General features: G+C 35.5%; 2 protein-coding genes across 3 annotated transcripts; both read left to right on the forward strand.

Moving 5' to 3' along the window:
• Positions 1 to 3,036: 3,036 nt before the first annotated feature.
• On the forward strand, positions 3,037 to 6,443 carry LOC143558501 (plant intracellular Ras-group-related LRR protein 7-like). Its single transcript, XM_077047326.1, has 9 exons — positions 3,037 to 3,137; positions 4,348 to 4,417; positions 4,510 to 4,556; positions 4,672 to 4,780; positions 5,502 to 5,587; positions 5,707 to 5,797; positions 5,876 to 5,961; positions 6,032 to 6,118; positions 6,193 to 6,443. Exons 1-9 carry the CDS (start codon positions 3,039 to 3,041, stop codon positions 6,301 to 6,303), a joined length of 786 nt encoding a protein of 261 aa, XP_076903441.1. The 5' UTR covers positions 3,037 to 3,038; the 3' UTR covers positions 6,304 to 6,443.
• Positions 6,444 to 9,166: 2,723 nt separating this feature from the next.
• On the forward strand, positions 9,167 to 11,669 carry LOC143558514 (uncharacterized). Of its 2 annotated transcripts, none has more exons than XM_077047338.1 (3): positions 9,167 to 9,357; positions 10,172 to 10,305; positions 10,486 to 11,669. In XM_077047338.1, exons 2-3 carry the CDS (start codon positions 10,179 to 10,181, stop codon positions 11,580 to 11,582), a joined length of 1,224 nt encoding a protein of 407 aa, XP_076903453.1. In that variant the 5' UTR covers positions 9,167 to 9,357; positions 10,172 to 10,178; the 3' UTR covers positions 11,583 to 11,669. The 2 variants fall into 2 exon arrangements, with proteins under 2 accessions (XP_076903453.1, XP_076903452.1); XM_077047337.1 differs by having other exon boundaries at positions 9,167 to 9,675; positions 10,486 to 11,668.
• Positions 11,670 to 12,205: the final 536 nt, after the last annotated feature.

The raw sequence follows: 12,205 nt of genomic DNA on the forward strand, positions 1-12,205 counted from the left end.
TAAGCTCGTCACTGAGAAGGGGGGGGTTCCTCCTTGTGACCACCCTCCGGCGTGAGAATCAGTCTATATTGCTCTTTGAATATAAAAGTATATGAATACTATTAGAGCAGTTATCAAGTAAGTTATACGAGATAGTAGATGATGAAATGATAATACCATTTGCTGTCTTTTATAGCCGAAGGTGGGTTTCCAAGGGGTTTAGCCGGCCCAACACGCTACCAACTGTAACCTATGCACGTGCCCTACCTGTGAGTGGTGGATAGGTAGCGGCTGACACAGAGCAGGCGTGCCGTGCACTCTTCGTCTTCTACCAACTGCAGGCTAGGCACGTGGTCTGGCAGGAGTTGGTGGGCAGGCGGCGGCTATTGGTCACAGTGCTGTGGCGTGCTGTCTGCCACGCTGCTGTCAGTGAGCTGTCGCATTCTTGGTCAGATCTTTTGTCTTTACCTCGTCAGGTATCACGCAAAAGATCCTCCATCATACGGACTGGCCCATTTTGGCGGGAGTTTTCCCCCTCCCGCCTTTGCTCATTCTTTCAGGTGACACTGAATATTTGTAAGTGTTAAGCCTTATGCGTGTAGCTATGCTGTGCGGGTAGCCTTCCCTGATGGCTTGTATCCGCAACTGCGGGAACAGGCGGGTTACTTTACCATTGGGAGGCTTTTCCCTGCGTATGCAGCTTGCATACTGCGCGTAGGCTTCTCCGAGCATGGTGGGTCCTGCGGGAGTAGATGGTCTTTGCGCAGACATCCCTGTTCAAGGTGAGTCATGCGGGACCAACTGAGCCCTGCTGGGACCTACCTCTTCAAGTGGTGACATACGAGACTGGGCTCGTACGACTGCCGTGTAAGTTGATTCTTTTGTCAATTTTTTTAACGTCATAGCTAGTTTTATAAACTATATATATATTTTTTATTAATTTAAACACAAATATACATTTTCAAATGTTGTTAATATAAGTATTATATTATGAGTGTTTTTTAATATTATTTTACAATTTGTTCCTACCACTCTTTTGTCACACTTTTGTTGGTTAACATGTATACATATGTAGGTGCAAACAAATCTATGCTGCTGCTATCCAACCAAAATGTTTGAAACTTGTAAATTGTGAGCATATACTGACACACACCAATCCTGAACAACACCAACACATTAATGGCTTACTTAGTAGATGTGTTCAAGCTGAAAATCCTACAGCAGATTATGTGATGGCTAAGGTAATCATTTCATTTAGCATATACATATATAGTACTTGCATAGTTGCATCATCCTTAACTCTACAACATAGTACTAAAGTCCTAAGATATATACATAGGTTATTCTGTTTGGAAGACCACCATTATGGACAAAGATGCAAGCGACTGAGGACACGATTTTCGTAATGAAAAACATAAGTCCCCTACCGTTATGCAACCAACGTTTGCGTGTGAAATCTTTTACTATCGACTCTATAGCAGACGCTCCCTACATTGTGTTTTCCAAGGAAGAAGACGAGCCAAGTGTATGCGAGCAATATAAGCGTCTACATCCCTTGAGACTGATGAAATCACTCATTACTCTCGCGGGTCCATTTGATATCGTCCCTGTGTTCCCTCATCTAAAAGAATTTATTTTTTTCTATGTTGAATATAACGAGTTCGTTAAGTCTGGTGGCATAGGACATCTTATTGAGGACATGTATCGGCATGAGCTAAGGGTTTGGCAATATGAAGGGCTTAGAAGAGACGAACGCCTATTGGAAGCGACACTTAACTTGACCTGGGCGGGTTTGCTAGTAGCTGACATCCCAAAGTTCAGAGACCGGGTTGTATTGGCACTTGATGAAATGATTAAAATGTGAGTTTTAACATTAGGACTTGTTTGATTGAGTTATAAACCAGAATAAATTTGTATCAATCAAGAGGTACCTTGTTGTGTTGTGTTGTGTTGCTTTGAGTTTTACCTTACTGCTTACCGATCAGTTTGGTTATCATATATTTGATTAGTTCAAATTCAATTTGGTTCGGTTTGGTTAAAATTAGGAAAAAAAAACATTTTGGTATAGCAGGGATTCAATATTTGTATAAAACATAAAATAATGTTTACAACGGTTACAAATATAATGTTGTGAGTCACAAAGTTAAGTTGCGTAGATAAAAATTCCGAACCTGACTTGTATTGAATAAAAATCCATAAAACAAAGAAAATGTTTATTTACAAAAATTGTCTCGCGTAACCCAGAAAATAAATTTGTGATATGCCCTAAAAGATATCAAACCATGTTTAACATTAATCAAAACCATAAAAACAACTTTAATATAACATTCGGTTTATATTTTAAGATTATATAATATATTAATTTGGTTACATATTAATAAGTTTTTCATCATAGGTGGGCCAGCTACCAGAATGTTGGTCAAGTTTAAGTAATCTTAGTCAACTATAACATCATGTAATTTTTTTAAAAAAAAACATGCTTGTAAAGAATTCTTTTGAGTTATATAAACTTGAGATGTGTACAATTTAGGTTGAAACTCAAAACCATTTTAGGTTGAAACCGGTTCGGGTTGGTCAATAAAAGTCAAAACCTGTTTATGATTGGTTTCGGTGGGTTGAAACAGGTTTTTACCAGGTACGAATGTACGATCAGTTTTGGTTCGGGGTTTGGCCGCTTTTTGTTCGGTTTCGGTTCGATTAACCGGTTTGGAACTGATTTTGATGGAGAAAATTACAAACCGGTTCCGAAGCTACGGTTTCAATCAGTTCCAAACCGGTTTCTATATAATCGATTTCAAACTGGTTCAGTTTTCGAGTCAGTTCGGTTAACTGGTTTTTTTCCCCACCTATACCCGCTAATACACAACAAAACTTAGTACAATTTTAGCAACAACTAAAATTGAATTTAACATAAGTTGTAACACCTACGATAGCATTCGGTTATATATTGCGTTACGTTGGCGCGCCGTGGGGGCCACACATCACTGATCTAAAAAGTCAAACAACAACTCCACCTTGTTTATTTAATTTTATTTAGCCGATTAAAGTCTAGCCGGAAAATGGGATGTTTCGCTAGCAAGGGAGCCGGCTCCAAAGCCAGCCGGTTGTCCAGATGGCAAGCCACTGGCATTGTAGCCTTACAAGACGGTAAATTAAAGGCACGTACACTCTTTTTTACTTTACTGTAGATATTAATATTATTAATATTTAATTAACTATGTTTATTTTTATCTTCCGATTTGGTTAATTGAACAGAAAGAGGTAGTTTATGTGCTCTTCAATTATGTATTGATTAGGTGGAATTAAACCATTAGGTTTACTGATGTTTAAATCTAGGGCACTTAATACTCGTATGTATTTTTGTTAAATGGTTAATAGTTTTGTTTAAATTTATATGATAAAGTTAGAGACATCAATAAAAAAACATAAAAAAAAAAAACTTTTAATGAACAATATAAATAAGCAAGCATTAACGAATATAAACGGGCTTAAACATACACCTTATCGAACGTTTACGAACACAATTGAACGAACATGGCCTCAGTTCGTTCATTTAGTTAATCGAATGAAATTTCTTGTTCATGTTTGTTCATATATTAATAAACGAACTTCCCACCGAATAGTTCGCCGAATGTTTGGATCATTTACAGCCCTATGCTCAATATATTGATCATAGTTGTTAAAATCGAACGCTTTTTGTGCTTAAGCGCATTCAAAGCGCCAGACGCATTAATTGCGAGTTGCATGGCTCAGATATTTAAAGCGCCACAATATGTTCCCAACCTTCCCATGCTTATTAAATATCATTTAAACAACCTGTTCCTATTCTCTAGCAGTACCTAAAACTCCACTATTAAAGCACCGTAATCTGTTCCCAACCTTCCCATGCGTATTAAATATCATTTGACTTCAGTTACTAAATGATTACAATATTCAGAATTTGTGATTAGGTTTTAGTTTTTTAATATTTGGAAATCTGGATATTATGATAGATGTGTTAATGCTTCAATTGTGGATGGATCAAATTGTTGTTCTTGACAGTTAAAATGAATGCTTATAGAGTTGTTGAGTTACTGAATATAATGATAAATGTGTTAATGATTAGGTTTTTCTAATTATTAAGATGTACTTGGTACTTCATGTTTTGGTTTTTGGTTGTTCTATGAACTATTTCAAGAATGCATGTATGTTTTCTTATTAAGATGTTCTATTTTAGTTAAAAAAATGTTTTTTAATGTGCGCTTTTTTTAAAAAAATCGGGCGATTTTTTTGCGCTTATCGCCTGGGCGCTAGGCCCAGCCTCAACGCTTTCGAGCGCTTATCGCATTTGATAACTATGATATTGATTTGGTGTGATTGGTGTATCAGTCATTTCCAGATGAAGTGCTGGACCTGGGAAAATCTGTACGGACACTTGATCTAACACATAATAAATTAGGTAATGAATTCTTTTTGGGATATCATTTACTCTAATTTTCTTAGTTAATCATGTTCTAGGCTCCAGTTATTTACTTCTTGTTGCTATTGCAGTTGATGTCCCAGAGGAGATCAACAAGCTAATGAATATACAGAGGCTGGTATAAACTGCATATTTTCATCATTATATCTGTATTTTCTTACAACTTGTCAGTTCTGTAGTTTTTTATGTCATTTAAAAGTTACATGTTTGGTATTGTGGCACTTTATGTTCAGATTTTGGCAAATAACGTAATCGAGCGTCTTCCAATGAATATCGGGAAGCTTCAGTCTATAAAGTTCATCATGCTTGATGGGAATCGACTCACCACCTTTCCTGATGAAGGTATTTTGTATTTGTGTCACTAATTAAAACATAAACTTGTAAAATGTTGTAAGAAACTGTCTTGTCGGCTGAGTACTCAGCGAGTATTCGCTGCTCGGTAGGGTGCCGAGGTGATTTTCTTCAACTCTGAGTCGGGAGCTAGACGGTTAAACTCGGATAACTTGATCAAGTTGGATTTTTGCTGTTTTTTTTTCATCTATTTTTGTTGTTTTTTCACTGGTACTTGTTGGATTTTTGCTGTTTTTTTTTCATCTATTTTCGTTGTTTTTTCACTGGTACTTGTTGGATTTTTGCTGTTTTGCACCAATTTTCGTTGTTTTTCACCTGCACTTGTTGGATTTTCGCTGTTTTTCATGGAGATATCGTGAAAGACGGGAATTAAATTATTACTATATGCTTATAATATTACAGAATGAATATTTTTTTAGAAACAATACAATAGTATTTTAATATGTAGCCTTTTGATTTATGTTGATATTCACATATTTTGTTATAAATATGAGTAACTTATGATATTTGACATATATATAATTCCCAAAATGTAATTTCTTTACAATTTACGATGTCCGAGTACTTGAGTACTCTCCGCCTAGGCCGAATACTCACAACTCCCCAGTCGACCGACATGGTAGTGGCCCAGCCCCTGGCGACTTCTGCAACATTTACTAACTGATAATACAAACATATGCAAATTGCACTTTCTTAATGCTCTGTGGTTCAGTTGGTCAGCTGGTGAGACTTGAGAGGTTATCCATATCTGGAAACCTTTTAACCAGCCTGCCTGAAACCCTAGGAAGCTTGCGCAATGTAAGTAACTCACTATAACATTCTTTATTTGAATGTTAACTACATATATTTCAAATGTCATTGTTATTCACTTGTATTGCATATCTTTGTTGTAACATTCAATTTAAATATTTTTACAGTTGTTGCTACTAAACGTGTCAAATAATAAACTAAAGGCTCTTCCAGATTCTATTGGGAGCTGCTTTTCTTTAGAAGAACTACAAGCAAATGGTATTCGTCGTTTCGCTTTATGTTATATATCTTTATGCCAGCTGTACTTTCAAAGTCTTATAGTTTGTTTTCGTTCAGAAAATTCCATTGAAGAACTTCCTACTTCGGTTTGCAGTCTCGTTCATCTGAAATCACTGTGCTTAGACCATAACAATCTGAAACAGGTAGCTTTCTTGCAAAGTAATAATCTTCGAATGAAAAAGAATTTGTTTCGATGCATCTTTTTCGTTACAGATTCCTCCAAGTTTATTGAAAGAATGCAAGACTCTACAGAATATTTCATTGCATGGTAATCCAATATCAATGGATCAATTTCAACAGGTAATCTTTGAGTTCCGAATACTCAGTTTAAGCCACAAAATTAAATGGTCTAAACAAATAGCATTTACTGTCAGATGGAAGGATTTAATGAGTTTGAAGATCGAAGAAAAAAGAAATTTGACAAACAAATAGATTCAAATGTGATGATCGGTTCTAAAGGACTTGATGAGGGCGTTGATCTATAATTTGTTATAGTTGTATTTTCTGAAGTGTGCAGTAAATAAGAATAACTGGTGACTAAGTTAATAAAATTTGTTGTAAATGACTCCATGTATAACGATATTCAAGGATCAGTTGTAACAGGTAAAGTTTGTCTTCCTAGTTTTCTGATTGGCCTTAATAGATTAAGATCAAAATGGTGCTCTGGTTTCTTAAAGTTGTCATACTCTGCGCTTTATAAGACAAAGTAGCGATGTATTTTGGAAATAATAATCCTGGCTATGAAGTGGCGTTAACAGGGAGACATGTTTAGTTGCATACTTCGTGTTCTTTACTTATGTTCGGTGAGATACCAAGTTGGGTAGTTTTCGGGGGAATTATTGCAACACTGAATCAGTACCTGATGTGTGTTACTTGATATTTCACAGACCGAGTGTGCGACACTTGAAGTTTTGGTTGAGCACAGCAAAGTCTACTTATTTGCGTCTTCTCAACACCTGACACGGGCGTCTGTTATTGTAAATTCAGAACTGGAGTATATGGCCCTGTATTCTATGGTGTTTGAAAACTCGTTAATAAGTAGAGGGGCTAAATTGTAATCATCCCAAGTATAAAGTCAAGGGCTAAAAGCCGTATAGTGTGGGCACACGCCACACGGTACGTGCCTTATCCATAATGAGTATGGCGGTTTTGAAGGCCACACGATCCATGTAGCGGCTGAGTCTGACCTACCGTTTTTTTAACGTGGCAAATGTTCATAGATGCTTAACCAAATTTCATCTTTTGGTTAAGTAAAAATCAAGTTTGTGATTATGGGTCATATTTGAAAATGTAACAAGCATGCATATATGATGGATGCAGCCTTGCACCACTTCTCATGCCACTTGGTGCACATCCATATGGATTGTGCTGCACCTAGGTTCTTTTTCATAGTGTTTTGTTGTGGAGTTAACGTTGACATGGCTTATGGTTTAATGTCTTATTAGCATGTCTATACCTTTCAGAGGTCAACCATGTCTGGTGTTGGGTGTGTAATATTAACATACCAAATGAGTTCAAGGAGATCTGGCTCATGATTTTATGCTGAATAGTTGTGAATACGTATGTGATGATACATAACTTTCTATGGGGTTAATAAATGATGATTTATGACGTCCATGGGTTTTTAAAACATGTCTAACTAGTAAAGCAAAAACCGGTTTTTAAAACATTAATGATTAACGAGTACATGTACATAAGATTATTATATACAATAGTTGCAATATTTTGTACTATATTCGTGGAAAGACTTTAATTCTACACATTAGTAAAACACTTTTTTAACTTATGACCCTCACAACGGTTTCTCACTTTACTGTCCAAGCTTCAGGTCCATTTGCGGTGCCCTTCTTTCGGCCCCATCTAATATCCTAAGATAACATATATTTGGAGCTTCAATATCTATTCTTTCAACTCGTGTTTTATAGTTTATCACAACCTTTTGAAGATTCTGATGCACGTAAACACAAAACCTTTTGAACCCATGATAATATGTAAGATGAAAATCTTTCAAAAGATGGCAACTAGCGGTGAGATACATGATCGCTTCATCATCTAACGAAACGTTTTCAAGTTTCAACCAAATCAAAAACTTAAACTTGACAACATCAACCATCAAGGAAGACGACAAATCACATCCACATATGGTTAAAGAGTTCAACGCGAACACACTTAAGAGTGCATTAGGCAAACGATACCTATAAAACTTTATAGTAACATTAATCTTCAACACTTTCATGCCTTTCTTAAAAACTAACTCAAGGCATCTGCTAACTATATCTATTTCCGCTTGCTGGTGGATATTTGTAACGAGCTTGAGCGTGTGTGTAGTGATAGCATTTTGACAACAAAATCTAGGCATGGTATACTCAACATACTTGAAAAATGTTTCTCGATATTTAAATCAACTATCTTGAAACATAAAAAACGGAAAAGAAGCGGTTAGGTGAAACCAAGCCTTAGACCATACACTCATTCGAACAAGCTCTTCATGATGGCCATTAATACAAGAGAGTATATAATGAATAATGGAATCAGGAAGTTGTGAAATCCAGTCCATCTCTCGGGTTTCGATTTCAGAAGGTATGGTTTCCATGGGAGTAAATATTTATATTTAAGGAGAATTTAATATACACGTATATAATATGAGTAAAAATCAGAGTAAGTTTTACGCTTTGAAGAAGATGATCGATTTTTTACTCTGCCGCCGTTTTGTAGAAACTTGTGATTATTTGAAGACTTTAATTGCAATATTTTGTACTAGTTGCAATATTTTGTACTTTATGCATGGAAAGATTTTAATTCTACACATTAGTAAAACATCTTTTTAACTTATTATATCACTGTCCTACTTTTTTAATGATTGACTAATTGTCGAATTTGCTAATTCAACTGGTCATATAAATAAACCAATTAACCAGTAGATGAATGAGACATGAATTGACAATTTCATGTCATTTTCGTTTAGTTAATATATAATCGGTCAACCTATTTTTCTATTGTCGATTAGGTCATAACTAAACTTACAATTACTACAAATATCAATTTAACTAATAAATCGTTAGTAATAATTTTATTAGAATCGTGAATTACATCGATAAATTAGAACACATTTTATTTTCATTTGATATAATTTAAATATTTTTTATAATCACTATGTGAACAATTGAGTCGCCATATTAGACTATTGAACCCTATGTTCAACGTGTATTAATCGTGTTTTGGACAAAATACCCAAAACATCCTCCAGACGAGTTGCAATAACAAAGCACCGTGTCAAGTAAATACAACTCACCGCATACCCTTTTTCGTAATTTCACATTTTATATTCAAACAACAGGTTACAAATTCGCCGACCACAACTTTACCTTTCTCGTGCGATCCCCAATTATTTTTAAATCTCTCTTTTAAAACCCTAATTCCCAAATTCGATTTCGATTCACTCTGAACTCCCGAATTGACTCCGGATCCTTCCGATTCACTTCTTCGTCTATCGATCGAGCTGTTTTTCGTAACCTGCCGTTGAGCGAATCGATTTCTAGGTTAGGGTTTTGTTTTTCGTCGATTTGTCACCAGATATTTTAGATCTGTCATCCTTTCGTATCAAATCGTTGGTTTTCTGTTCCGGATTGTTTTGTTTTTGCCTTGATTTGTCAGATCTGGAATAAATTTGGGGATTTTGTTGTCGATCTAGGGTTTATGAATTGAGTCTTGAATCTTTGTTTAATTGATTGGTTTTATTTTTAATTTGTATATACGATTCTTGAATTCTTTGAAATTGGGGATTAGGGTTTCAGAATTTTGCCCTAAATATTTGATTTATTTTGACCGGGTCAAATTAGGGTTCTGCTGACTTGAAGGTATAAAATTCTTAACTCAAAAGAATTTTTTATTTTTGTTAATTATTTACATGATTCTTTACTGATCAAATTAGAATCTTGGAATTAATTTTATTTTTAAAAAAATTAAGTTATTTTATTTTACTTTTTCAGAAATTTAAGTGAATTTATTTTATTTATTATGTGGTTTGACTTCACACATGTGGTTCAAGATTCTTTTTTGCCAGGTTATTAATTATGTTTACACCTTATACCATTTTAAAGCTATTAACTTTCTTGAATTGCTGATGAGTCCCACACTCCCATTTTACCTAAAATGTGCTATTTATTTGTTCTTATTTTTGAAAATATTTTTTCATTATTATGCCATATGTTTGATTGTTTAAAGTAATGTGTGGAAACTTTTAACTCAAGCTATGTTGTTAGTTGTATTTTTGTCAGCTGGAATGGAATTCGGTTGACCGTTTCGGGTTCCATGGTTTTTCAAAAATAACGTTTTTGAATGCCGTCGTTGCAGAGAAATAATGGTGCAGAAACGACAGTTATGTGAAGAGGAATATGATGTTTCTCCCAAACACTTGAAGTTGGAACATAATTGTGATGTGGTTCCTTGTTTGCGGTTTACTAAGGACGATGCGCAGATACAGTCAGGTGTGTGGTGGAAAGGTTTCGTTTTTAAATGTTTATGGTTTGCAGACAGTTGTAATTATTTAACCTTATTGTTATACAACGAAATATATTGCTGCATATTTATGTTTTGCTATAGGCACCAGTATTTACTATATCTTAAAAATTGTGTAAATTTACTGAGAGTATTTGTTACTATGACAGTTAAAGATGTGGGCTACTTCTTTAAACCAAATATCGAAGTTGAAAATGGATTTTTAAGTGACAAGTTCACTGATTCTACTCATCGGGGCCGCCTTTCCACCTCATCATGGGCCAGCAGCACGGTTACTGAAGAAGACGCCTTGTCAGAAGCGGTACCTCCTACGAGTTCTCACGCCTATTCTTACCTTTTAGAACATCCTCCGATGAAACAAGTCTCAGTTGGACCCGAATATCAAGCTGACATACCCGAATGGCACGGATTTGACGGAGATGAGGTTAAATTTTTAGGGTCTTCGGTCATCCGAATGCCTGATAATGAAATCATACATGACAATAAAACCGTTGCAGAAGGAAGAACCGAATGTGACTGTTTAAATATGGGGTCTACGGAATGCGTTGAACGACATATTAAAGAAGCAAGGGAGAATCTAGTGGCAAGAATTGGACTTAAATCGTTTGTCGATTTAGGGTTTAATGATATGGGTGAGGTGGTTTCTGAGAAATGGACCGAAGACGATGAGCAGTTGTTTCAAGAAGTTGTGTTTTCGAACCCTGTGACATCAGGTAGAAACTTTTGGAACTATCTTGCAGCCGAGTTCCCTTCACGCAACTGTCAAGAGATTGTTAGTTATTATTTCAACGTCTTCATGCTGCGCAGAAGACGAGAGCAGAACCGAGTTGATCCAGTGAACGCCGACAGTGATGACGATGAACCACATGGTTATGATATTGATGACGATACTGAAAACGATCACAAGGATTCACAGTCCAGTAAGTTACATAAAAGTTGCAGTTTTGACTCGACGTTGGAGAAAACCATTGTTGATGAAAGCGGAGATGGAGGTCATGATTTTTTATATGATTCATGCACGTCGTCTGATACTGTTGGCACGCCGTGTAATATTAAAGCCAACAAATCATGGGTAAACCATGAATTTACATTTGAATCCCTGGACGCACGAGTGTGGGACGTCGGGTACTTCTCGTCTGCGGGAACTAAAACCGAGTTTTTGCCTACAGGCTCGATGATTGAGGAGGTATTTGGTGTTGACTCTTGGGATTTTGAAACCACAGATGATAACAAAAGCTCAAATTAGCATTGGTAGTGGTTAGTAAGCATGCTCAATTTTTTATTGTACAATTACAGAATTACCCCTGGTTAGTATTAGAATTTATTCACTTAAAGGGGTATACTTAGTTAACAGGTTCACTTATCCTTTTGCAAATCTTTTGTGATATGTTTTTTTTGTAATTATCAAGGGCTGGACCGGAAAAATTAGTAAGTAATGGAGCAAAATTAATATTAGGAGAAAAGGTTGTTGATTGACTAAGAATTGTTGTAAACATTTTTTTTTGTAACAAATTAATACACATTTTGTGTTCCTCTTGCTATCTATCTATATCATTGTCTTTGTTTACCAACATATTGATCACAAATAATAATAAGGGTGTGCAAAGAACCGAAGAAACTAATCTGGAATCGAAAATACCGAAACAAAGACCGACGGTTTGGTTTTATGTTTTTGTAAAATCCGAACTAACGATTCGGTTTTGGTTTTGGTTTTGGGTTTGCATATAATAAAAACCGAAAAAACCGAACTGAACCAGGTTCCTATATTTTTGTTATTTTATATTTTATATTAAGTAATTTATGAGAATTTAATAAACATGTAACACAAATATTTTTGGTAAAATGTTTAATAGCCTATTATTTTACAAT

The sequence above is a fragment of the Bidens hawaiensis genome, unplaced genomic scaffold, assembly GCF_021521415.1.
Source record: "Bidens hawaiensis isolate Kalapana, Puna unplaced genomic scaffold, B.hawaiensis_p1.1 tig00019550_1, whole genome shotgun sequence".
Taxonomy (NCBI): Eukaryota; Viridiplantae; Streptophyta; class Magnoliopsida; order Asterales; family Asteraceae; genus Bidens; species Bidens hawaiensis.